Below are 26,332 nucleotides of genomic sequence, written 5' to 3' on the forward strand. Positions count from 1 at the left end.
TAGATCTTTAATAATCTCTGTAATAGTAAATAGAACTATTACATTTTTTATTATTGCAGCATTTTATCCTGGCACTTAAAATTTGTTTGCAATTTTAGAATCAGAAAATACTCCTGGTATGTTTGATCAGTCATTTGTGCTGAAAAGATTGATAATGATGATACACAATGTGGACAGTCATTAGAACTTCTGCTGTGATTATTTTCATCCGAATTTGTTTTAATTAGAAAATGTATTTTATCTGTTTATAGCTAAGATAATCATATATCTCTTAGGTTTAGCTGTTAATAGATACTGGTTTATAAATGACTTTCTATCACTTTTTTATATTGAATGAACAGTTTCATGCTGTGGAAAAGGTTTCAAAAGGATTTTTTTCCTCATTTAATAGATAACCAATGTTCTAAAAATTAATCATGAATTTACATTTGCATTTGGGATTCAAATACTAGATGATAGCAAACACCACAGGAATTGAAAATATTGAATTTGATAGTCTCATGGCATCATTATTATGTTTGTCACTTACGAGGCTAAAGTTATAACAGTAAATTGGGGTTGAACTGTAGAAGTTGTTATAAACTAACAATAAATTGAACTTTGATATGTGATGCGGAAAAGGTGAACTTCATGTATGGCTGCAAGTGAGAGCTGTATTTGCAAGGAAGAACCTCCCCAAAGAAAGCCACAGCTGATCTCATACAAGGTTTTGGGAAGCTTGGTTCAAGGATTGGTGGATTTTCAGAAGCAGGAGTGTTTATTGGATTGACAGACTTTCAATTATGTTAGTGTGATCACTGAAATAAGGCAGTTGTTGACTGGCATACTTTCAGAAGTATGGTCACTGGAGTGAGGTATCTGCTGACTTGTCTACAGGCATGGGATCGTAACAAATTGGCTTTCAGAAGCTGAAGTCTCTTTAACTTGCTAACTGTCAGAAGCATGGCCACTGTTGATTTTCAGAGCATGTGTACTGATCCAAAGTAATCTCTAATTAATGGTGATTACTTGCTTACAACTTGAGACTTTGACAAAAAGAAATCTTTTCCTTTCTTTAATATGGAAAAGACGACTTTCAATTCTCATTTACCTTCTCCTACCCCCACTCGGCCCCCCAACTTTGGTCTTTCCTCAGCCAAAAATATGAGAGAGACTATAAGGGACTGTTTCAGTCTTTGTGGAGATATAATTTTCAGCTAGCATTGCCACCTAAGTAATTTAAGTGCCAATTATTGAAGCAGAAAAATAGCTTCAACTGCTCGATTTTCATTATTGGGTAAAAGCACAACTGATTACAATAAGGGTGACCTGACAAAATCAATACAGGATGCAGTTCAAAAATCATTCAATACGAGACATATCCAGTATACAGAGGATACCTGGCAACCCTACCTTCGAGTCAGCTTAGCCTTCTCATTCACCAACCTCATCTGTTTGCTTGTGAACACCATGTCTTATTTCTAATACATTATCTTGTCTCCTGTTCTCCATATATGCTGTCCCTGCTTGAGTTTGGACTCTCATTCACCTATCACTTGAATTACCATAGCCCAGATTTCTAGGCATCAGTCTATACAGCTTTAATATATACTAAATACACCCTCTACACATCGTTGCCAGAACAATGTTCCTTGCTTAACATTTTTAACTGACTCCATCAATTTCAGGATAAAATCCAAACTTTTCAAGGCAAATAGGCCCTTTGTTATCTGGCCTCTGCCTTCTACTCAGACTTTAACACCTGCCATTCTCCTGCTCATTAGTTTTATACTTGAGTTTCCATAAAGGTGTCATGGTATTACTCACCTCTGCCTCTCCTATTTGGAATGCTTATCTCATCCTCTGGAGAGTTCTTATTATTCTTTCAAAACCTGGCTCAGGCATCATTGCCCCTGGAAAGCTTTCTCTGATGTCACAGGTTTCCTTGGTTACATTCAATCTCTCCTTCATCATGTCTAAATCTCTACAACATTCTTGCACTGCAACATATTGTCACAACCTATCTATTTGCCTGTTAAAACAACCACACTTACATACAGTGACATAATAATTTGCTTTACTCATCTGATTGTCTCTTAACTCCATCCCTTTTCCTCCATTCATGGTTTCCTGAAGGCCTGTGACTTTTTTCTTAAAATTCCCAGTGTGCAGTATAGTACTTGCCCCAAAGCTGGGACTCAACCAACCAACCAACCAAACTACTGAGTTGTTTATAAATTACTCCTTTTGTTTTCTTAAAACTGTTGGACACTACAGAACACCAAGTAGGAAAAACATACGCTTTATTTCATGAAGTGACTGATGTACCTTTCAATATTTTGGCACATATGCTAGATTCATTAAACTACTTTTGACAGCCCCTTCTGTTGTGAATTTAGAATATATGTTATTAAATATATATGTATAATATATATTAAATATACATTTAATAGCCTTAAACTTGAAAATCACTTATTTTTCCATTTAATATACTTAAGATGACAGCTCACAGTATATAGCATGTATAATTTCATAATAAATGACTTCAGAGCAAAAAAAATAATTCTGAGAACAGAATTAAAAATTGGGTAGAAAATTTTCAATTCACAGCAATTACTAGAAGAACAAAGGAAGAGAACACTTTTATTTCTATTTTTAAATGAAATCCATGCACAAAGTTTGCCATCAAGTCAGAAAAAGGACAAACCCCAGAAAGTGAGAGGTAGTTTACATTCATTTTAATCTTTTATTTGGTCCTTTTCTCTAAAAATGTATAATTTCTTTGACCACATCTTTTATATACTATTACAATGTCAGTTATTTTTTAAAAAGTATTAAGTTTACAGTTTAACAGGAAATCCAGTGCACACTTCCCTTCATCACCCAGATGTTTATAACAATTACATATGATATGCAGCATATGATGCTGTAGAGAAAACAATTATTTTACAAATGCCCAAAGTCAATGTCTCCAGTCAGGAATTCTTCATTTTAGGTTATTATAAAGTGTCTGATAGGACTGAACAATTTCCACTTTCCTCATTATCTATTACATAGGTTTACCCTTGGAATTTATTATTTGATGACTAAACCATAGAATAGCTTTTCATATCCATTACATTTATTACATCACTTTCATGTATTCTGATGAGCTTTGGTTTCAGAATTTCACACATGCAAACCTACTTTCTAGGGGTTCTCTTCAATATGAATTTTATAATGATTAGTAAGAGATGACCTGTGATTGAAAAGTTTCCCACATGTATTACATTCATAGGGTTTCTCTCCAGTATGAATTCTCTGATGGGCAATACGTGATGAGCTCTGTCTAAAAGTTTTCCCACATGTATTACATTTGAAGGGTTTCTCTCCTGTATGAATCCTTCGATGTTGAATAAGAGCTGAACTTTGGCCAAAAGATATCCCACATTCTTCACATCGATATGGTTTCTCTCCTGTGTGAATTCTCTGATGATTACTAAGGGACGAGTTACACCTGAAAGTTTTCCCACACTCATTACATTTATAGGGTCTTTCTCCAGTATGCATTCTCTGATGTTGAATGAGAGCTGAACTTTGTCTGAAGGCTTTCCCACACACTTTACATTTACATGGTTTCTCTCCAGTATGAATTCTTTCATGAATGATAAGTGTTGAGTGGGAACTTAAGGCTTTACCACATTCATTACAATTATAAAACTTCTCACCAGTATGAATTATTCGGTGTCTGTTAAGTCGTGAAATAGAAGTGAAACCTTTTCCACATTCATTACATCTATAAGGCTTTTCTCCAGTGTGAATTCTTTCATGTTGAATAAGAGATGCACTCTGACTGAAGGCTCTCCCACATTCACTACATTTAAAAGGTTTCTCTCCTGTGTGAATTCTCTGATGATAACGAAGGGATGAACTAGACTTAAAGGTATTGCCACATTCATTACATAAATAGGACTTCTTTCTGGAATTCATTCTCTGACATCCAGGAAGGGATGTGTTGCAACTAGATGCCTTCCTACCTGGATTATATTTATAGGGGTTTTCTCCAGCATGGATTTTTTGATGTATAAAAAGGCCTGACCTTCTGCTGAAGGATTTACCACATTCCTTACATCTATAGGATTTCTCCACAGTGTGTGTTCTTAGGTGTTTATAAAGGGATGTACTGAGAGTGAAAGCTTTCCCACATTCTTTACATATATAGGGTTTCTCTCCAGTATGAGTTATTTGATGTTGAATAAGAGCTGAACTTTGGTTAAAGGCTTTCGAACAGTCTTTACATTTAAATAATTTCTCTCCACTATGGTTTTTCTCATGTTTACGAAGGGATGAAGTATTAATGAAGGTTTTCTCACACATACTACATTTATAACGTTTCCCGGCTGTGTTGATTTTTTGTTGATTAAGTAAATTGGAATTCTGTTTGAAGCTGTTTCCTTGTATTTCACATTTTGGTGGGGTTTTTTCTCTGGGAACCATCTGTTGCCTAACAAGGACTGACTTTAGGCTGAAGTTTTGGCCAAATTCAGTATTTTTATGTTTTCTTTCTACAGTGAAGATTTTTTTGTGAGTGACTGAAACTATCTGAACACTTTGGTTTTTCTTCTGCTTTTTCTCTAATCTGTCTTCATATTTGCAAGGTTTTTCTGATTTGAAGTCCCAGGGTCCATTCCTTTTGGATCTTTTCATTATCATCTCCTGAAATGAAGAACCTTGTGTTTGAGTTGACTTCGTGGTTTTATAACTGTTCTTCCTTCCTGGAAGGGACAGAAAAAACTGGAGATGTTTCATGTGATACAGCATTTGGTTACTGAGACTAAATGTATAGACTGAATATTGATGGTATTTAAATAAGGTCTTGGGGGACGAGGGGAAGATGGCAGAAGACTAAGACGCGGAGATAACCTTCCTCCCCACAGATACACCAGAAATACATCTACACGTGGAGCAACTCCTACAGAACACCTACTGAATGCTGGCAGAAGACCTCAGACCTCCCAAAAGGCAAGAAACTCCCCCACGTACCTGGGTAGGGCAAAAGAAAAAAAGAAAAAACAGAGACAAAAGAATAGGAATGGGACCTGCACCAGTGGGAGGGAGCTGTGAAGGAGGAAAGGTTTCCACACACTAGGAAGCCCCTTCACGGCTGGAGACTGCGGGTGGCGGAGGGGGGGAGCTTCGGCGCCACAGAGAAGAGCGCAGCAACAGGGGTGAGGAGGGCAAAGCAGGGATATTCCCGCACAGAGGACTCACCAGCCCAAGAGACTTGTCTGCTCACCCGCCGGGGCGGGGCTGTGAGCTGAGGCTCGGGCCTTGGGTGGATCGCAGGGAGAGGACTGGGGTTGGCAGAGTGAACACAGCCTGCAGGGGTTAGTGCACCACAGCTACCCAGGAGAGAGTCTGGGAAAAGGTCTGGAGCTACAGAAGAAGCAAGAGACTTTTTCTTCCCTCTTCGTTTCCTGGTGCACGAAGAGAGGGGATTAAGAGCGCTGCTTAAAGGAGCTCCAGAGACGGGCGTGAGCCGCGGCTAAAAGCGCAGACCCCAGAGATGGGCAGGAGACGCTAAGGCTGCTGCTGCTGCCACCAAGAAGCCTGTGGGCAAGCACAGGTCACTATCCACACCTCCCTTCTGGGGAGGCTGTGCAGCCCGCCACTGCAAGTTTCCCAGGATCCAGGGACAACTTCCCCGGGAGAACGCACGGCGGGCCTCAGGCTGGTGCAACGTCACGCCAACCTCTGCCGCCGGAGGCTCACCCCGCACTCCGCGCCCCTCGCTCCCCCTGGCCTGAGTGAGCCAGAGCCCCCGAATCAACGGCTCCTTTAACCCTGTCCTGTCTGAGCGAAAAACAGATGCCCTCTGGCGACCTACACACAGAGGTGGGGCCAAATCCAAAGCTGAGCCCCTGGGAGCTGTGAGAAAAAAGAAGAGAAAGGGAAATCTCTCCCAGCAGCCTCAGAAGCAGCAGATTACAGCTCCACAATCAACTTGATGCCCCCTGCATCTGTGGAATACATGAATAGACAGCAAATCATCCCAAATGGAGGAGGTGGACTTTGAGAGCAAGATTTATGATTTTTTCCCCCTTTCCTCTTTTTGTGAGTATGTACGTGTTTGCTTCTGTGTGGGATTTTGACTGTATACCTCTACTTCTACCATTTGTCCCAGCGTTCTATCCGTCTGTTTTTTTCTTTTTTTTTAATAATTATTTTTTATTTGAATAACTTTTATTTTACTTTATCTTCTTTCTTTCCTTCCTGCCCTCCTTCAGACAACAAAACATCCCAAATTGAGGAGGTGGACTTTGAGAGCAAGATTTATGATTTTTTCCCCTCTTCCTCTTTTTGTGAGTGTGTATGTGTATGCTTCTGTATGAGATTTTGTCTGTATAGCTTTGCTTCCACCATTTGTCCTAAAGTTCTATCCGTCCGTATTTTTTGTTTTTAAAATTTTTTTTCTTAATAATTATTTTTTTAATTAAATAACTTTATTATATTTTACTTCATTTTACTTTACCTTCTTTCTTTCTTTTTCCTTTCTTCCCTCATTCCTTCCTTCCTTCCTCCCTCCCTTTCCTTCTTTCCTTTTCTTCTTCCTTCCTTCCTTCCTTTCTTTCTTTCTTGCTTTCTTCCTACTTCTACTAATTCTTTCTACTTTTCCTCCCTTTTATTCTGAGCCTTGTGGATGAAAGGCTCCTGGTGCTGCATCCAGGAGTCAGTGCTGTGCCTCTGAGGTGGGAGAGCCAACTTCAGGAAACTGGTCTACAAGAGACTTCCCAGCTCCACATAATATCAAATAGAGAAAATCTCCCAGAGACCTCCATCTCAATGCCAGCACCCAGATTCACTCAACGACCAGCAAGCTACAGTGCTGGACAACCTATGCCAAACAACTAGCAAAACAGGAACACAACCTCACCCATTAGCAGAGAGACTGCCTAAAATCATAATAGGTCCACAGATACCCCAAAACACACTACCAGATGTGGACCTGCCCACTAGAAACACAAGATCCAGCCTCATCCACCAGAACACAGGCACTAGTCCCCTCCACCAGGAAGCCTACACAACCCACTGAACCAAATTTAGCCACTGGGGACAGATACCAAAAACAATGGGAACTACGAACCTGCAGCCTGCAAAAAGGAGACCCCAAACACAGTAAGATAAGCAAAATGAGAAGACAGAAAAACACACAAAAGATGAAGGAGCAAGATAAAAACCCACCAACCTAACAAATGAAGAGGAACTAGACAGTCTACCTGAAAAAGAATTCAGAATAATCATAGTAAAGATGATCCAAAATCTTGGAAATAGAATAGACAAAACGCAAGAAACATTTAACAAAGACCTAGAAGAACTAAAAATGAAAGAAACAACAATGAACAACACAGTAAATGAAATTAAAAATACTCTAGATGGGATCAATAGCAGAATAACTGAGGCAGAAGAACGGATAAGTGACCTGGAAGATAAAATAGTGGAAATAACTACTACAGAGCAGAATAAAGAAAAAAGAATGAAAAGAACTGAGGACAGTCTCAGAGACCTCTGGGACAACATTAAACACACCAACATTAGAATTATAGGGGTTCCAGAAGAAGAAGAGAAAAAGAAAGGGACTGAGAAAATATTTGAAGAGATTATAGTTGAAAACTTCCCTAATATGGGAAAGGAAATAGTTAATCAAGTCCAGGAAACACACAGAGTTCCATACAGGATAAATGCAAGGAGAAATACGCCAAGACACATATTAATCAAACTGTCAAAAATTAAATACAAAGAAAGCATATTAAAATAAGCAAGGGAAAAACAACAAATAACACGCAAGGGAATCCCCATAAGGTTAACAGCTGATCTTTCAGCAGAAACTCTGCAAGCCAGAAGGGACTGGCAGGACACATTTAAAGTGATGAAGGAGAAAAACCCGCAACCAAGATTACTCTACCCAACAAGGATCTCATTCACATTTGATGGAGAAATTAAAACCTTAAAAAAAAAATTAAAACCTTAAAACCTTTACAGACAAGCTGAGAGAGTTCAGCACCACCAAACCAGCTTTACAACAAATGCTAAAGGAGCTTCTCTAGGCAAGAAACACAAGAGAAGGAAAAGACCTACAATAACAAACCCAAAACAATTTAGAAAATGGGAATAGGAACATACATATCGATAATTACCTTAAATATAAACGGACTAAATGCTCCCACCAAAAGACACAGACTGGCTGAATGGATACAAAAACAAGACCCATATATATGCTGTCTACAAGAGACCCACTTCAGACCTAGAGACAAATACAGACTGAAAGTAAGGGGATGGAAAAAGATATTCCATGCAAATGGAAACCAAAAGAAAGCTGGAGTAGAAATTCTCATATCAGACAAAATAGACTTTAAAATAAAGACTATTAGAAGAGACAAAGAAGGACACTACATACTGATCAAAGGATTGATCCAAGAAGAAGATATAACAATTGTAAATATCTATGCACCCAACATAGGAGCACCTCAATACATAAGGCAAATACTAACAGCCATAAAAGGGGAAATTGACAGTAACACATTCATAGTAGGGGACTTTAACACCCTACTTTCACCAATGGACAGATCATCCAAAATGAAAATAAATAAGGAAACACAAGCTTTAAATGATACATTAAACAAGATGGACTTACTTGGTATTTATAGGACATTCCATCCAAAAACAAAAGAAAACACATTTTTCTCAAGTGCTCATGGAACATTCTCCAGGATAGATCATATCTTGGGACACAAATCAAGCCTTGGTAAATTTAAGAAAATTGAAACTGTATCAAGTATCTTTTCCGACCACAACGCTATGAGACTAGATATCAATTACAGGAAAAGATCTGTAAAAAAAACAAACACACGGAGGCTAAACAATACACTACTTAATAACAAAGTGATCACTGAAGAAATCAAAGAGGAAATAAAAAAATACCTAGAAACAAATGACCATGGAGACACAACGACTCAAAACCTATGGGATGGAGCAAAAGCAGTTCTAAGAGGGAAGTTTATAGCAATACAATCCTACCTTAAGAAACAGGAAACATGTCGAATAAACAACCTTACCTTGCACCTCAAGCAATTAGAGAAAGAACAAAAACACCCCAAAGTTAGCAGAAGGAAAGAAATCATAAAAATCAGATCAGAAATAAATGAAAAAGAAATGAAGGAAACGATAGCAAAGATCAATAAAACTAAAAGCTGGTTCTTTGAGAAGATAAACAAAATTGATAAACCATTAGCCAGACTCATCAAGAAAAAAAGGGAGAAGACTCAAATCAATAGAATTAGAAATGAAAAAGAAGAACAACTGACACTGCAGAAATACAAAAGATCATGAGAGATTACTACAAGCAACTATATGCCAATAAAATGGACAAACTGGAAGAAATGGACGACTTCTTAGAAATGCAAAACCTGCCAAGACTGAATCAGGAAAAAATAGAAAATATGAACAGACCAATCACAAGCACTGAAATTGAAACTGTGATTAAAAATCTTCCAACAAACAAAACCCCAGGACCAGATGGCTTCACAGGTGAATTCTATCAAACATTTAGAGAAGAGCTAATACCTATCCTTCTCAAACTCTTCCAAAATATAGCAGAGGGAGGAACACTCCCAAATTCATTCTACGAGGCCACCATGACCCTGATACCAAAACCAGACAAGGATGTCACAAAGAAAGAAAAGTACAGGCCAATATCACTGATGAACATAGATACAAAAATCCTCAACAAAATACTAGCAAACAGAATCCAACAGCACATTAAAAGGATCATACACCATGATCAAGTGGGGTTTATTCCAGGAATGCAAGGATTCTTCAATACACACAAATCAATCAATGTGATAAACCATATTAACAAATTGAAGGAGAAAAACCATATAATCAGCTCAATAGATGCAGAGAAAGCTTTTGACAAAATTCAACAAACATTTATGATAAAAACCCTGCAGAAAGTAGGCATAGAGGGAACTTTCCTCAACATAATAAAGGCCATATATGACAAACCCACAGCCAACATCGTCCTCAATGGTGAAAAACTGAAAGCATTTCCACTAAGATCAGGAACAAGACTAGGTTGCCCACTCTCACCACTCTTATTCAACATAGTTTTGGAAGTTTTAGCCACAGCAATCAGAGAAGAAAAGGAAATAAAAGGAATCCAAATCGGAAAGAGGAAGTAAAGCTGTCACTGTTTGCAGATGAAATGATACTATACATAGAGAATCCTAAAGATGTTACCAGAAAACTACTAGAGCTAATCAATGAATTTGGTAAGTTGCAGGATACAAAATTAATGCACAGAAATCTCTGGCATTCCTATATACTAATGATGAAAAATATGAAAGTGAAATCAAGAAAATACTCCCATTTACCACTGCAACAAAAAGAATAAAATATCTAGGAATAAACCTACCTAAGGAGACAAAACACCTGTATGCAGAAAAATTATAAGACACTGGAGAAAGAAATTAAAGATGACATAAATAGATGGAGAGATATACCATGTTCTTGGATTGGAAGAATCAACATTGTGAAAATGACTCTACTACCCAAAGTAATCTACAGATTCAATGCAATCCCTATCAAATTACCACTGGCATTCTTCACAGAACTAGAACTAAAAATTTCACAGTTTGTATGGAAACACAAAAGACCCCGAATAGCCAAAGCAATCTTGAGAATGAAAAACGCAACTGGAGGAATCAGGCTCCCTGACTTCAGACTATACTACAAAGCTACAGTAATCAAGACAATATGGTACTGGCACAAAAACAGAAAGACAGATCAATGGAACAGGATAGAAAGCCCAGAGATAAACCCACGCACATATGGTCACCTTATCTTTGATAAAGGAGGCAGGAATGTACAGTGGAGAAAGGACAGCCTCTTCAATAAGTGGTGCTGGGAAAACTGGACAGGTACATGTAAAAGTATGAGATTAGATCACTCCCTAACACCATACACAAAAATAAGCTCAAAATGGATTAAAGACCTAAATGTAAGGCCAGAAACTATCAAACTCTTAGAGGAAAACATAGGCAGAACACTCTATGACATAAATCACAGCAAGATCCTTTCTGACCCACCTCCTAGAGAAATGGAAATAAAAACAAAAATAAAGAAATGGGACCTAATGAAACTTCAAAGCTTTTGCACAGCAAAGGAAACCATAAACAAGACCAAAAGACAACCCTCAGAATGGGAGGAAATATTTGCAAATGAAGCAACTGACAAAGGATTAATTTCCAAAATTTACAAGCAGCTCATGCAGCTCAATAACAAGAAAACAAACAACCTGATCCAAAAATGGGCAGAAAACCTAAATAGACATTTCTCCAAAGAAGATATACAGACTGCCAACAAACACATGAAAGAATGCTCAACATCATTAATCATTAGAGAAATGCAAATCAAAACTACAATGAGATATCATCTCACACCAGTCAGAATGGCCATCATCAAAAAATCTAGAAACAATAAATGCTGCAGAGGGAGAAAAGGGAACACTCTTGCACTGCTGGTGGGAATGTGCATTGGTTCAGCCACTATGGAGAACAGTATGGAGGTTCCTTAAAAAACTACCAATAGAACTACCATATGACCCAGCAATCCCACTACTGGGCATATACCCTGAGAAAACCATAATTCAAAAAGAGTCATGTACCAAAATGTTCATTGAAGTTCTATTTACAATAGCCCAGAGATGGAAACAACCTAAGTGTCCATCATCGGATGAATGGATAAAGAAGATGTGGCACATATATACAATGGAATATTACTCAGCCATAAAAAGAAACAAAATTGAGCTATTTGTAATGAGGTGGATAGACCTAGATTCTGTCATACACAGTGAAGTAAGTCAGAAAGAGAAAGACAAATACCGTATGCTAACACATATATATGGCAGTTAAGAAAAAAAAATGTCATGAAGAACCTAGGGGTAAGATAGGAATAAAGACACAGACCTACTAGAGAATGGACTTGAGGATATGGGGAGAGGGAAGGGTAAGCTGTGACAAAGCGCGAGAGAGGCATGGACATATATACACTACCAAACGTACGGTAGGTAGCTACTGGGAAGCAGCCCACATAGCACAGGGAGATCAGCTTGGTCCTTTGTGACTGCCTGGAGGGGTGGGATAGGGAGGGTGGGAGGGAGGGAAACACAAGAGGGAAGAGATATGGGAACATATGTATATGTATAACTGATTCACTCTGTTATAAAGCAGAAACTAACACACCATTGTAAAGCAATTATACCCCAATAAAGATATTAAAAATAAAAATAAATAAATAAATAAATAAATAAGGTCTTGGTATATGGCCAAAAATAGTAAGAAGAAAAATTCAGGAGATTTAAGTGGTACAGAGAAACAATCAACAGGAGTTGAGAAGAACAGAGTGAAGAAAAGATTAAACAAAACCATTTAAAGAGGGTGAGTGTAAGAGTGATCAGAAGAATTGGCTAATGGAAAATGGAGAAGAGGGATTCAAAAGGGATCCATGAATTGGAAAAGGCAGCCTGGGATCAGAGTCCAAAGCCCATGATAGAATCCTAAATTTTCTTCATGACATTTTTCTTCTTTCTGTAATCATTCCTAATCTGGAAAGTCTTCATCCCTTTTCCCTCATGCCAAATTCCTTTGTATCCTTCAGATTCAGTTCAAAAGTTAACTGAGTCCTTTCTTGACTGTGAGTTTCCAGAGTGCATTTCTCTTATTACAGGCACTCACCAGTGTAAAAATATATATATATATATATTCTATATATGTAATTATATTTATCTATATCTAAATATTTTTCACCTTCCTTTTCTACTCTAATGTTCTCTGCAAGCAGATTAGCATGCCCTATTAACCTACAGATCCTCCTAATGGCATCTGAATTATACACAAAATGTTTGTTTTGTTAACCTTCCTTAATAACCTACATATACCTAATTTGAACAATGTCAAATAATCTCTTATTTTTATATTAATTTCATACACACACACACACACACACACACACACACACACACACACACACACATAGGATTCAAGCACTTGTATGAGAAGTTGCCTTCCAGGACAGTACATTATACAAGCAATGGAAGGGTTTCAGAGCCAGTTCAAACAGGAAGTAATTACTGAATTAATCTACAGAGGTGCCAACAGGTAGGCATGAAGCCAAAAGTTGCAAGATAAGAAAGCAGCCTTGCTCATGCATCAAGCAGGAGATGCTATGCAAGTGGCATAGAAAAGAGTCAAAGATCAATAAGACAGGAATAAACATAAAAAGGTAAAAAGGGCTAACATGATAAGGTGGTAAAAAACAGAATTAAATTCAATAAATTTTAAAATGGGGTAAGGACACAATTCATTGAATATTAAATTCTGTCAGGGAATAGGTACACATATAGTTTGGCGTTTTCTCCTGGGCTAGAGTAACCATTTAAAGGGCTCCTTTGCAACTCACTGTATTTTGAGATTCCTATCTGACATTCACTATCTCACCTGTATACAGATTCTCTCTGCTTGGTGAACATAATATATTCTGCTTTCCTCTTTTCTTCTACAAGTGTTAACTTCTCAGTTTCCTTCATGGGTAACTTTTTCTATTTCCACTTTAAAAATTGCTTTCCCTAAGGTTTGGGGGTTTTTTCCCCCACTCTACACACCCTCTTTTTTTTTTTTTTTTTTGCGGTACGTGGGCCTCTCACTGTTGTGGCCTCTCCCATTGCGGAGCACAGGCTCCGGACGCGCAGGCTCAGCGGCCATGGCTCACGGGCCCAGCCGCCCCGCGGCATGTGGGATCTTCCTGGACCGGGGCACGAACCCGTGTCCCCTGCATCGGCAGGCAGACTCTCAACCACTGCGCCACCAGGGAAGCCCGACCCTCTCTAATTTTATATGCACCCATCTTTACTATTTTTTTTTAAGGGACTGATATTTGCCAAACAGAGCAAGTGAGAATAAGACTCATTTTAAAATACATATATAGATAAGTATCAATAAATCACTCATTAAATTAGGAACCACATCTTCTGGAAGAGCCCATAATGTGCATTCGTGTAATAGCTCTTCTTCACTTAGCCAATCACAAAACCTATCTGCTCTCTAATCTTTACTATTTGTTGTAACAGAAAGAGGAGTTTTTTATTTTCTGTTCAACACCTTTCAATTTCCTTGTCCATCTAAGTCTTGCTTAAGTGATCCAAATTTCAATAACATTATTTGGGCAGAAGTGTGGGAGGCAGTGGCAAAAATGGAGTACTTTCCCTGTGAACATCAGTCACTGGTTCTAGGTTACTACATGAGCTGGGAAGAAGATAGCAAGATTCCGAAATTTTGGATTGTAGTTTATAAGGCAAAGTTAGAGACCCTGCCTTAGGTCTGTATGTAAAGACTGCAGTCTTACAACCAACAACTTTACTAGAGCCCTGAGCACTGGGCTCGGGTACCTAAATGGTACTCTGTTTCTCATGCTTTACTGTTCCACCGTAGTCTCCTAACTAGTCTCCCCACCTCATATCTTGCTGTCAATTCAGTCTCCACACTGTAGCCACAGTAATCTTTCTAAAATCCACATCTTACCATGTTGCAAACTTCTGTAAGATCCTCCAACTTATCTTCAATGATTTGTATATAAGTAAGGTCCTGAGTACTTAACATGGTCAACAAGGTGTTTCATGATCTGACCTTCATTCACCTCGGTACTCATCTCCCTACCCTGGTTTCTTGCCAGGTATGCTGAACTGCATGCAGTTTCTGGAGCACTACATGTTTTTATCTTATTTCGTTATCTTTGCATATGCTGGAGACATCCTTTCCATTCACAAATATTTATTAACTGCCTACTATGGACCAGGTAATGTTCTAGGGAATGCAGAGAATGTGATAAGACAGAGTTCCGGTCTTTGAGGAGCTTATACCTTGGTTTTGTGTATGTGTATTGTGTGTGTGTGTGTGTATGTGTGTGTGTATGAGGGAGGGATGGACTGACAATAAGTAAACAAACAACCATATGGATGTGTGAAGCAAGAGCTTCCTGGGCAAAGAAAACAGCAAACACAAAAGTGTGGTGACTTCTGAGGAACAGCAAAGAGGCTGTGTGGCTAGAGTGCAGCAAGCAAAAGAGAAAATAGTAAATAACATTGGAGGAATAGGTAGAGGCAAGTCATATAAGGCCTCACAGGTCATGTAAGGACTCTGGAATTTTATTCTAAGTATCATGGGGAGTCACAAGGCAATTACATGCTCACTCAAGTTGGCTACTGTGTAGAGAACAGACTGTTGGGGCACAAGTGGAAGCAGGGAAGATTAGGAGGCTCCTGTAGTTAAGTAGGTGAGAAATGGGTTAGAGATATATGGTGACTGCATCCTTATCACATACTAACAGAACTGAAATTGCTGGAGGACTCTATGTGGGGTGCTGAGAGGGAATAAAAGAGTTAGGGATCACTCCTAGGTTTCCAGCCTGAAAATGATGAATGCTGGCACAAGCTACTGAGAAGAAGACTAGGAAAAGGGCAAGTCTCAGGGGTTATTCTGTTTCAGATATGTTCATTATGGCTGAAATGCCTTAAGAGACACTGAAGAAGATACTGAAACATTTTTTATGTATTATTTTGGAGATATTTTTAGATTATTTTGGAAAAGGTTAAAGCTACATTCAGGTGTTTAGGAGTCATCAGTAGGTAAGTTTTATTTAAAGCTGAAGAACTGGGCTTCCCTGGTGGTGCAGTGGTTAAGAATCCGCCTGTCAATGCAGGGGACATGGGTTTGAGTCCTGGTCCAGGAAGATCAACTTAGTTGCTCTAAGGAGCAACTAAGCCCGTGTGCCACAACTACTGAGCCTGCGCTCTGGAGCCTGTGATCCACAACTGCTGAGCCTGCGCACCTGGAGCCCGTGCTCCGCAACAAGGGAAGCCACCACAATGAGAAGCCTGCACACCGCAACAAAGAACCCCCACTTGCCGCAACTAGAGAAAGCCCGCGCGCAGCAACAAAGACCCAACGCAGCCAAAAAAAAAAAACAAAAAAAAACTTAAGAACTGAAAAAGTCACTTAGGCACTGTAATACTAGAGGGCAAGAAAAGGAAGAAAAGCAGAAGAGTATGGTGGTTCAGAAGCCAAAGGAAGAAAGTACTCCAGTGAGCAGGCAATGATCAACTTTGTTAAACAATTTAAGAATTAAAAACTTAACCCTGATTGTGCCAAGATGGAGACTGTCTGGGATTTAATAACTGCTTTTCATGGAACAGTAAGGAAGAAAGCCCCACTGGAGTGCACAGAAGAAACAATGGGAGGTGAGAACATGGAGACATCAAGTATAGAAATGCTTTTGAAAAGTTCTGTTTAAAGGAGAATAGAGAAACAGGACATGGGGAGTGTTCATTTTTTTAATGGAAGTAATTATAGCTACAAGGGTCCATACCAATACTGTGAAACTCACCTCAACTCTACTTCAAGTGCCAATGCCTTAGTCCAGAATGGGACTAATAACTTAAAACAGTCATGTTTCCCAATGAAGGGGACATGAGTCCTGGATTATGGACATCCTAACTGTTCTTTATGGTCTGCTTAAAGTTTTCTGTAGGTCTAAGATATGTCTCCTGAAGTGCAGTTCAACTTTTGCTCTCTCCCAGAATCAAGCCTGGGCCTGAGCTAACTCATGAACAAGGTTATGACTTAGGTCAGAAGTTTAGAGACCAGGTGATCTTGCCAATGACCACCACCCTGACTAGTTCCTGTCATTAGGTCTAGATTCTCCTCCCTTGGTGCTTATGAAACTCTGTGAGTCTCTCTTCAACCTTCTCTCCCTAGATGATTTCATCCACTCCCACACCTCCTATCTGAATGACTATCCTGACCCTCAAAACACTTTACAGAGGTATTTCCAGCTGCCTGCTAGACTCTTCATTTGAGTATTTTTCTTCAAATTCAGCTTGTCCCAAGCCGAATCCAGTGCGTTCCTTTCAAACTCTTTTTTGTGTTTCCGAGTTATGAATTATATCATAACTTCTTCAGCTCCTTTGCCATGAATTCTCAGTTTCATCTCAGAATCTTCTCTCCCCTGCATTCCAAGTCTAGTCAGTCATCAAATTCCCTTGAATCTCTTCACTAAGATGTCTCTAACAACCATCATTAATACATCCAAGTTCAGGATCTCCTTACTCAATAGTGACTATTGCTATTGACCTTCAATTTGATCCTTTGACCCGTTTCTCACCTTTCTAGCATTACTTCCCACTGAATTTAACCTTCTTACTGTATAGAACTCCTCTTATTATTTCAAAAAGCATTGACTGCTCCTTATTTAATTCATTCATCAAATACTTAAAAAGCACCTACAATATGTCAGCCTCTATCCTAGGCATGTGATCCACAAAACATTCCAGATCTGGTAATGAAAAGAAACAGTTAACTTCTTTAAGGAGCTCGCAGTTTGGCATAAGAGACAAAAAAGGAGAAGTGTGATAATTTATACAACAAAAACACAAGACAGAAATGGATGAAAATGTGAGCTTACAACAACATCCAAACTACCCTCAGATAGTAGCAAGTGCAAGCTGGGAAGCCGTACAAGTGTGGCCAGAATTTGGGGGAAGGAATGTCTAAAATGGGATTTTAAAGGATTAGCCATAGATTAGATGGAGGGATAGTGTGAGGGCTAAAGGCAGCATCAAAATCTTTGAACCCAAGCCAACTTTCCAGACCTATATCCTTCCCACCTTATCCTACAGGTGGTCAGATTCAAAATTATTCCTATAAAAATGTCACATGCATTTGCAGTCTCCTAAGGTTTTCTAGAGTCAGAGAATTGAGGGAGCTATATGCTGAGAATTACACACAACACCACCATGGGGGCAGAACTACACATCTGTAAATGTATTCCAGAATGCCTGTGTTGGTGAAAAAGAGAAATGCTGTTTTAGAAATTCTGTTGTTGGTAATTCTGATTTTTAAAGCTTTTTATTATGGAAAATGTTCAGCATGTACAAAAGTAGAATGAATTGTACAATGAATTGCCAAGCCAGCATCAACAATCACTAATGCTGTTTCATCTATTACCTTATTATGGGTTGAACTGCATCACCCAAAAAAGATATGTTGAAGTCCTAATTTCCAACTACTTAGAATATGACCTTATTTGGTAATAGTAACTTTGCAGATTCAATCAAGTTGAGATGAGGTGATTAAGGTAGGTCCTAATATGACTGGTGTCTTTATAAAAGGGAAATTTGGACACAGGCAAGCACAGAAAGACCATGTCAAGATACCCCAGGGGAACACCAAGTGACAAGAGAAGCAGAGACTGGAGTGATGCAGCTGCAAGCCAAGGAACAAGGACCACTGGCCACATCCAGAAGGTAGGGAGAGGCAAGGAAGGATTCTACCTGGAGTTTCAGAGGGAGCATGGTCCCGCAAAACTGTGAGACAATAAATTTCTGTTGTTTAAAGCCACACAGTTTGTGGCACTTTGTTGGAGCAAGCTGAGAAAATTAATACAACTCCCTTACGTCTCTTTCATTAGCATATGCTAAAGTACGCTAATTCCATATTATATCATTTCATCAGTAATATTTCAGAACACATTTCTCAAAGATAAGAACCCTATTTGTAAACATAACCACATATTTTTATTATACCCACCAAAATCAACATTATTTTTGAAGTTATTTTTGCCTTACAGGTACTAATTACATGTTCTTCACCCAATTCCAATGTGGTGGGGGGGGGGGCGGTTTCCACATCAATAATAAGCAATTCTTGGATACCAACTGGGTGTCCTACAATTCAGCTCAACTCTGACATTATCTACCTGGAGATAGCATCATATCCCACAGGTTAAGGGTTCAGTCCTACAAGACTGCCCCCTGCCCGCCTCAGACACCAGTCACAAGCCCAGGTTATCATCTGTACTTCTGACCAACTGGCTATAAATCAGAGGTTCCCACGACCCCCTTCTTAGGTTTGGTTAATTTGCTACAGTGGCTCATGGAACTCAGAGAAACATTTTGCTTACTAGATCACCAGTTAATTATAAGAGGATATAACTTGGGAACAGCCAGATGGAAGAGATGCACAGGGCAATGTATGGGGAAAGGGCATGGAATTTCTAAGCCCTCTCTAAGTACACCACTCTCCCCAGATCTCCACATATTCACCAACCCAGAAGCTTTCTGAATCTGTCCTTTTGGGTTTTTATGGAGGCTTCATTATACAGGCATGATTGATTAAATCATTGGCCACTGGCAACTAATTCAACCTCCAGTCCCCCTCCCCTCCCTGGAGGTCAAGGGGCGGTACTAAGTTTCAACCCTCTAATCACATGATTGGTCCTGGCAACCAGGCCCCATCCTAAGGTAGGGTCCAAAAGAAACCTCATTAACATAACAAAGACACCTTTGTGGCTCTCATCACCTAGGAATTCCCAGGGTTTTAGGAGCTCTGTACCAAATATATATTTCTTATTATAAATCATAATATTTATATAAATCACTAAGGATCTTTATTCAAGCTGCTGTGATTTAAAAGCATTTGAGATAATTTTTCTCTATGTGACTAAGCCAGCAACCTGAAACAAAATTAGGGTCATTTGTTTCATTTTGCTTTCAATATTTATGGAACACTTTTTCATTTTTGTTTAATCTTGTTTTATAATTTATAAAACATTTTTATGGTTCCAAAGTCAACATTATAAAAACAATGTACCTTAAAAAATTCTGCATTCTATCCTTGTTCTCTCAATCCTTTTTCTTTTTCTTCCTTCACCTTATAGGTAACCATTTTTATAGATCTGCTTTTATCCTTTTTTTTTTTTTTTTGGCTTCTCTATTTTTTTTTAATATAAGCAAATATACACTTTTTATTTTTTGGTATTTCCTCCTTTCTTTGATAAAAGTCCTACTCTCACTGTTCTGTTCTGCACTTTCCCCTACTTAGTAATATTATCACCCCACAGTGGAATTTACAGAGTTCTTCCTCATTCCTTTTTACAGTGAGAATTCCACTGTGAGAATGTCCCTCAGCTTATTCAACCAGATTCCTTTGATGGACAGTTGGATTAACTCTAACTGTAATACACCAGGACATCATATGGGTACACAATAAAGGTACAGCTTTAAACCAATATCCATATTGCTAATTAGAAGTCATAGCATTTATAAAATTCTAGCCCAAACTGGACCCACTGGGCTAACATTATCCAAAGCCACATACAACCAAAATCACCTCTTCTGCCAGCCAAGAAGAGAGCCAGCTGAAGGCTGTAGAACTACTCCTTAGAATGAAGACGCTCTTTATGTACTGACATGGAAAGAGTTTCAATATATATCAAGTGAAAGGGGCAGAATAATGTGTGCTGTATAATATAATTTGAGTGGACAGAGGAAAAAAAAGAAATATTTGTTTATATTTGCATAGGAGAGCTCTCCAGCTACTGCCTCCTTGTCACATCTTACTTTGTCGTATCCCACACGTATTCATGTCCTCCTGCTCACTCACCCCTCATGGGCTCCATTCTGGCTTCTGTCCTTACCACTACTCTCTCTAAGGCAACCATGACCTTCATGTGACAAAGGCAAGATGCTCTCTTCAGTCCCCACCTAACTTACCTCTCAGCAGCATCTGATAGTGACCCCTCATTTTCCTTCAGATGCTCACTACCTAAGCTACAGTGACCCTGAACTTGCCTCCAAATTCTTCTCATGTTCCACCACCTTCAATCTCCTTTGCGGCTTTTCAATCTTCTTTGTGCGCTCATTTTCCTCTACCTGATCTTTAATCCTTGGAGTTCCATAGGGTTGAGTCCTAGGCCCCTGATTCTTTTCACTCTGTACCCTTTCCACAGGCCAGCTTCATCTATAAACATACTCTAGGCAAGACTTCTCTCACTCTCCATACCTAATTATACAACACCCTGCTCAAAACAGCAACTTACATGTTTCAAAGACAGCTCAACTGAATTTATGATTATTTCCTCCCCCAACCTGTATAACCTTTTTGTCTCTGTAATTGGCACCAGTTCTGAATCGAAACTTTAAAAGGCATCCTTCACACCTCTCCCTCCGCTAATCAATTACCAAGACTTGTTTGTTCTGCCATCTAAATATGTCTCAAGTTCATCTACTTTTACCTACCTCTACTGATACCATCCTTTATGAGACTTGACTTCAATGACACCAGACTCCTGAGTTTCCTTCTACAGTACACCTTACCTTGTCTTCCCTACGGGTTCATTTCTCTCTGCCTAGCCACGAAATGCCAGAGTTCCTCAAGACTGAGTCCTAGGCTCTTTCTTGCTCTTGCTGTACTCTGAATCCACTCCACAGGCTAACTCAAACTCAACCACTGTTTCAATTATCTTTAGTGACAGGGTCTCCCAAATTTACATTTAATGCCCAGGGTATATTATAAGGGGTGGAACTCCAAATCAAACAGGCTATTTGACGTCTCCACTTGAATAACTGGGTCAACCAAAGACAACTTAATTTAATTCATCCAAAACCATATTTATACCATCCCCCAAATCTGATCTCCTAGCACCACTATCTCAGTGAATGATATCACTGTCCATCCCAGAACAAGCCACAAACCAAGCACGCATCCTTGACAACTCCATCTCCTCTATCTTCCATATCTAAACCATCTCCAAGTCCTGTTGCTTTTATCTGCCAAATATCTCTGCAACTGGTTCCCTTTTTTCTGTCTTCATCACGACTACCTAACCAAGTCATTCGTACATTCACTAACTGGAAGCTGACTCTGACCAGGCACTATTTTAGGTACTGGGGACATGGGAACAAATGAAACAGACAACCCAGCATGAGGGAATTTACAATCCAGAGAAGAGCTGATAATAAATATGTACTATTTTGCAGTAATAAGTACTCTGAGAGAAAATGAAGCATGGTGAGGGGATAAAGAATGTGGAGGACAAAGGACCTGTGTCCTGTGGAGGACAAAGGACAAAGGATGAGCTGTGTCTAACTGACAAAGTGCCATCTCAGCAGAAACCTGTATAGTGTGAGGAAGTGAGTCAAGTGGGCTCCAGGCCGTCAGGAAGAAGAATGGTCCAGAAGAGGAAAAAGCAAGTGCAGAGGCCCTGAGGTGGGAGCCTGCTTGGCCTTCCTGATGAACTACAAGGAGGCCAGGGTGATTAGAGTTCTCCTATGAAGGGCAGAGAGGAAGGAGGTGAAGGCGAAGAGGTAGCTGGGGCCAGACCACAAAGGCCTCTGAGGGCCACGCTGGGGGCTTTGGATTGTGTTCTATGTGATAGAAGCCACTAGAGGTTTTGAGCATGGGAGTGAGATGACCTGATCTATCTTTTAAATAGACCATTCTGGCAATTACAAGGACAGTAGATGTTGGTGGCAGGAGAGGAGCGCAGGGGATGAGAACAAGACTAAATCAAACATAGTAAACAGGGCTACAGAGCATTTGGGCTCAACTTTCACCTTGTAAGAAATTCACTCTTTAAAATTACTGCATGTTATTTCATTAGGCTGCCGCTATAACCCCTATAGCACCTTTCTGCAAATTAGAAAAAGACCCCTACTCTCTGTGCAGATGCAGCCCCAGCAAATCTCGGTGAGTGGAAGGCAGCCCACAAGCAACCCCTCAGCTGACCACCCTTCCAGGTTCAGTCTGCCCTGAATTCTTGTATAAATATAACAAAGAAAGAGAAAAAGACAAAGAAAGAAAAACACCTTTACATTGGAGGTAACTGTTAACCTAGATCATCCCTGGATTTTTAAATTTTTGAATAAAAGAATATTTTCATGTTAGGTGTAAACCAAACTCATGAGACGTTCAAGTTGACTTAATCACATTATTCTTATTTTATATATATATATATTTTATATACATAATATGCCAGAATAGTGATTAGACTTTGGACTCATTTCTTAAGTAAGAGACTCAGATGAGACTGAGGGAAGTGACTGTTCAAAGGGTCGGTTTTTGGTTCTGGTCTAGAGTTAATGATCAAGGTGCTTCCAAGAACATCCAGGTCCTTCACCTGAGCTCACAGGGAAGTGAGCTCCCCTTGGAAGGGAAACTGTTCCGAGGGCACTTTAGTCCAGGTAGATGGGAGATTCGCCAGGGGTGCAGGAGAGACACAACCACAGGCCAGCACTCCCAGGACGCTCCATCTGACTGTCACCTTTGACCAAAGAGAGGAGGTTCATCCCATCAAGAGAAACGCACACACTGGTTGGCTCTGATGTCCTTACTTCCTCCAGATACCCACTCAGAGTTTTCCTTCAGGGACAGCTTCCCAAACCTGAGAAGGACTTGACGTCACCACTAGGTGCCTTCAGGGTCTCTCTGGACAGCTTTCGACTCCAGTCATACTTCCTATTCAGTTTAATCCAACTAACACTTCACTCAGGAAGGGGGATTCCTCATGGATCAGAGGCTCCCAAGGCTCTGATTGAAATGGAAAATGGAAGGGGAACAATTCTTCCTTTGATCTTCCACGCCATACTCAGTCCACACCTGACGCCCCTCCTAAACTCTCTACTGGTTCCCTGCTGCCTGTGTTCTCTGTTTACTTTGTGGTGGTCTCTAGCAATTCCCACAAAATCAGAATATTTCTCCCAAGGGACAGTTAAAAGATATAAGGAGAGATAAGTGTGGTTCCCACCTCAAAAGATCTCACCTTATACAGGGAAGAATGAGCTCTACTAAAGGTGCGGGCGCTTTAGGGATCGAGACAGCCTGTCCCACAGCCCTTCTGCTGGGCCCCCATTGTGTGGGGGCATCACTGACTCGTCTGGACCCAACAGCAACCTCAGACAAGTCCTACCATGTCTATGCCAGGTGGCTCCACATTGGTTGCAGGCTGATCCTTGCAGAATATAAACCTGGGCCCGTGGCCAGGGTACTTCAACTCCTCAGAGGCTGTGCCTGGCTCTCAGGTCCCGGCCCCCTCTCCCCGCTCCCGTCTCCACACGCCGGCTTCCTTTGTCTGGACTCTCAGACATGCTCTTCCTGTGCCTGAACGCTTTTCACAACGTGGGATCTGGCCCTTCCTCGGGAAGCCTTGCCCACAGCACCCCTCCTGTTCCACGTTCTCACAGCACCTGCGGCTCTTCCCCCGAGGTCCTCACCAGTCTGTCATTCCACAGTCCTGTGTGCGCTTAGCCTCCCCCTCCACTGAGCTCCGCCAGGGCAGGACCTGCATCCTTCTGTCCAAGGTTGCACTGCTGTTTATCACGGGACAGGAAAGCAGTGGGCGAGGGTTAGAACCTGGCTCCCCCAGAGCCTTGGCCTCCCCAATTCAACAGCTCTCAGTCCTCAACTTCCATGACAGCCGAATCTGCCAGTTTTCTCCTCTGGTGACTTCTTCTCAGGCTCAGCCACAGATTCTTCCTTCTTAACCCACCTCATAAACACTGAGGTTTCCTGGGACTCTGTCCTCTCCTCCGTTCCCTCATCTTCTCAGCTCAAGGCTTCAAATGCCACCTTTGCACTGATGGCTCCCTGACCTCCCTGTTGAGTTCCAACCCTGTATACCTTCTACAGCTGTCCACTGGTGACCTCTACCCATATTTCACTAACATTTCAAATGAAATCCATCCCACACCGAACCTGTCCTATACCCTTAATGAAGGGACCTCTCCTCTTTCCTGAACTCACTGCACATGCCTTCCTCCAGGTAACGTCTTGCCTACATTATGCAATAATCTCCAGAAGGTTCCCACCTCTAGTTTTTCCTCACTTCAAATCTAAGACCAACAGTGTTTCCAAAGTGACCATTCTTATTTAATTGAAATTGCATAATAAGGACTTCATGAATATATTCTCCGTGAAAATTTTAATAACATTGCATGTAACTAAAGTCCCCTTTCATCAATGCCCATTCTCAATCCCAATCCAAATGTAACTAGCTACCAGCTCAGGTGTCCCCCGACCTTTCTCTCGGCACTTACACGCATATTATGCATATAGACAAACACCCACATAATTTTCTTTACACATAAATGGCAACATGTCATAATAATGCACCGTAACTAGCTTTAGTCCTTCACGTAGCTTGGAGCTCCGCCCACACCAGTGCTGCTGCTTTCTGACTGTGGTGCTGTTGTGCCAGTGTAGGGACCCACCTCAGCTTCTTTAGTCTTTACTGAAGGACGTTTAAAGTATCTCAGACTCAGACTATTTTTTCTAAAATATCAACAACCATACAACTCTTCTGCTTGAAACTCTTGAATTATTTCCAGTCATCCATGGACAGTTCCCATCCCTAAGAACTGTACCAAAGCACTTCATAGTGTGGCCCCCACCTGGCTTTCTAATCTCATTTCCTTCCTTATCTCTCTCTTTTCCCATATACCCTGAGCTTCAGTCTGAATGAATTATCTGCAGTTCCTTAAATGCACTAAGTTTGCTGAATGAATGCATGACAATGTAGCCCTCCTCTGAAACAACAGGAAATAACAAGAAAAAAGATCCTGAGAGATTCACCTGTGCAGTAATTATCAGAGAAGAAGAGGAAGCTTGTGACTCGGGGCCTTAGCGTCCCTTCTCCACAACTTCTAGAGGACTGAAAACCTGCAGAAATTTCCCTGACCAACATCTCCGAGTTGCACATGCACTCATTTACCAGACTGCTGCCTGCAGAGATTCCCCACCCACTTACCTAGAGAGGAGCCTCCAGGGCTTTCTTTCACTACCTTCCAGGGATCTTCTCCTTGCTGCAACAGGGAGATCACCTCGGGTTTGGAAAATGGGAGTCCTGCTCATAGACCAAAAAGAAGAAAAAGAAAAAAAAGACTTGATTTTGCCTTGACACAAAGAGGTATCTGAGATCTGAGCAGAAAACTCAAAGGATGATACAGAGAACTTCTGTGGGATGCTCAAGTTGTGCCCCCACAATGTGAGGGGTGTGTTAGGGTAAAAGCAAGGGGCAATACAACATTTAGTTGTATGTTAGTGAAGTATGATAAACATGCAGACTTGATTAACAGGGTGCTAATAGCTTTCTATACAAGAGGGAATATGTATACACTGTTAAATGTACAGATTAAATTAATATTTGTAACAGGTATCTGTGGAAAGGATTATGTACCAAGTAGCTTGTTTAAAATGAGAAAACACTATCTGACTCCCTTTGAAAGATGGCAGCAATCAGCAAACTATGGGTCATAGGCCAAATCTAGGCCGCTGTCTATGCATGGCCCTTGAGCAAAGAATGGTTGAAAAAAAGAAAAGGAATATGTTACAGAGACTATATGTGGCCCACAAAGCTGAAAATATTTACTCCCTGGCCCTTTACAGAAAAAGTTTGCTGACCCCTGTAAAAGAGAATTGAAAAAAGCCAGTGC

The 26,332-nt window shown here is 40.2% G+C and overlaps 1 protein-coding gene across 8 annotated transcripts in view; it reads right to left on the reverse strand.

Moving 5' to 3' along the window:
• Positions 1–2,592: 2,592 nt before the first annotated feature.
• ZNF354A (zinc finger protein 354A) overlaps positions 2,593–26,332 on the reverse strand; it is a 29,370-nt gene continuing 5,630 nt past the window's right edge. For 4 of the 8 annotated variants that reach the window (XM_033853664.2, XM_033853665.2, XM_073802878.1 and 1 more), the window contains 2 exons: positions 25,648–25,743; positions 2,593–4,733 (listed from right to left, as the gene is read on the reverse strand). In XM_033853664.2, the coding sequence (XP_033709555.1) occupies positions 3,169–4,733; positions 25,648–25,743 (1,661 nt within the window). In that variant the 3' untranslated portion in view covers positions 2,593–3,168. Of the gene's footprint in view, positions 4,734–8,650; positions 8,771–12,077; positions 12,143–24,088; positions 24,212–25,647; positions 25,744–26,332 lie in introns of those variants that run through there. The other 4 variants (XM_073802879.1, XM_033853668.2, XM_033853667.2 and 1 more) reach the window with 4 other exon arrangements.

The sequence above is a fragment of the Tursiops truncatus genome, chromosome 3 (genome assembly GCF_011762595.2).
Source record: "Tursiops truncatus isolate mTurTru1 chromosome 3, mTurTru1.mat.Y, whole genome shotgun sequence".
In the NCBI taxonomy this organism is placed as follows: Eukaryota; Metazoa; Chordata; class Mammalia; order Artiodactyla; family Delphinidae; genus Tursiops; species Tursiops truncatus.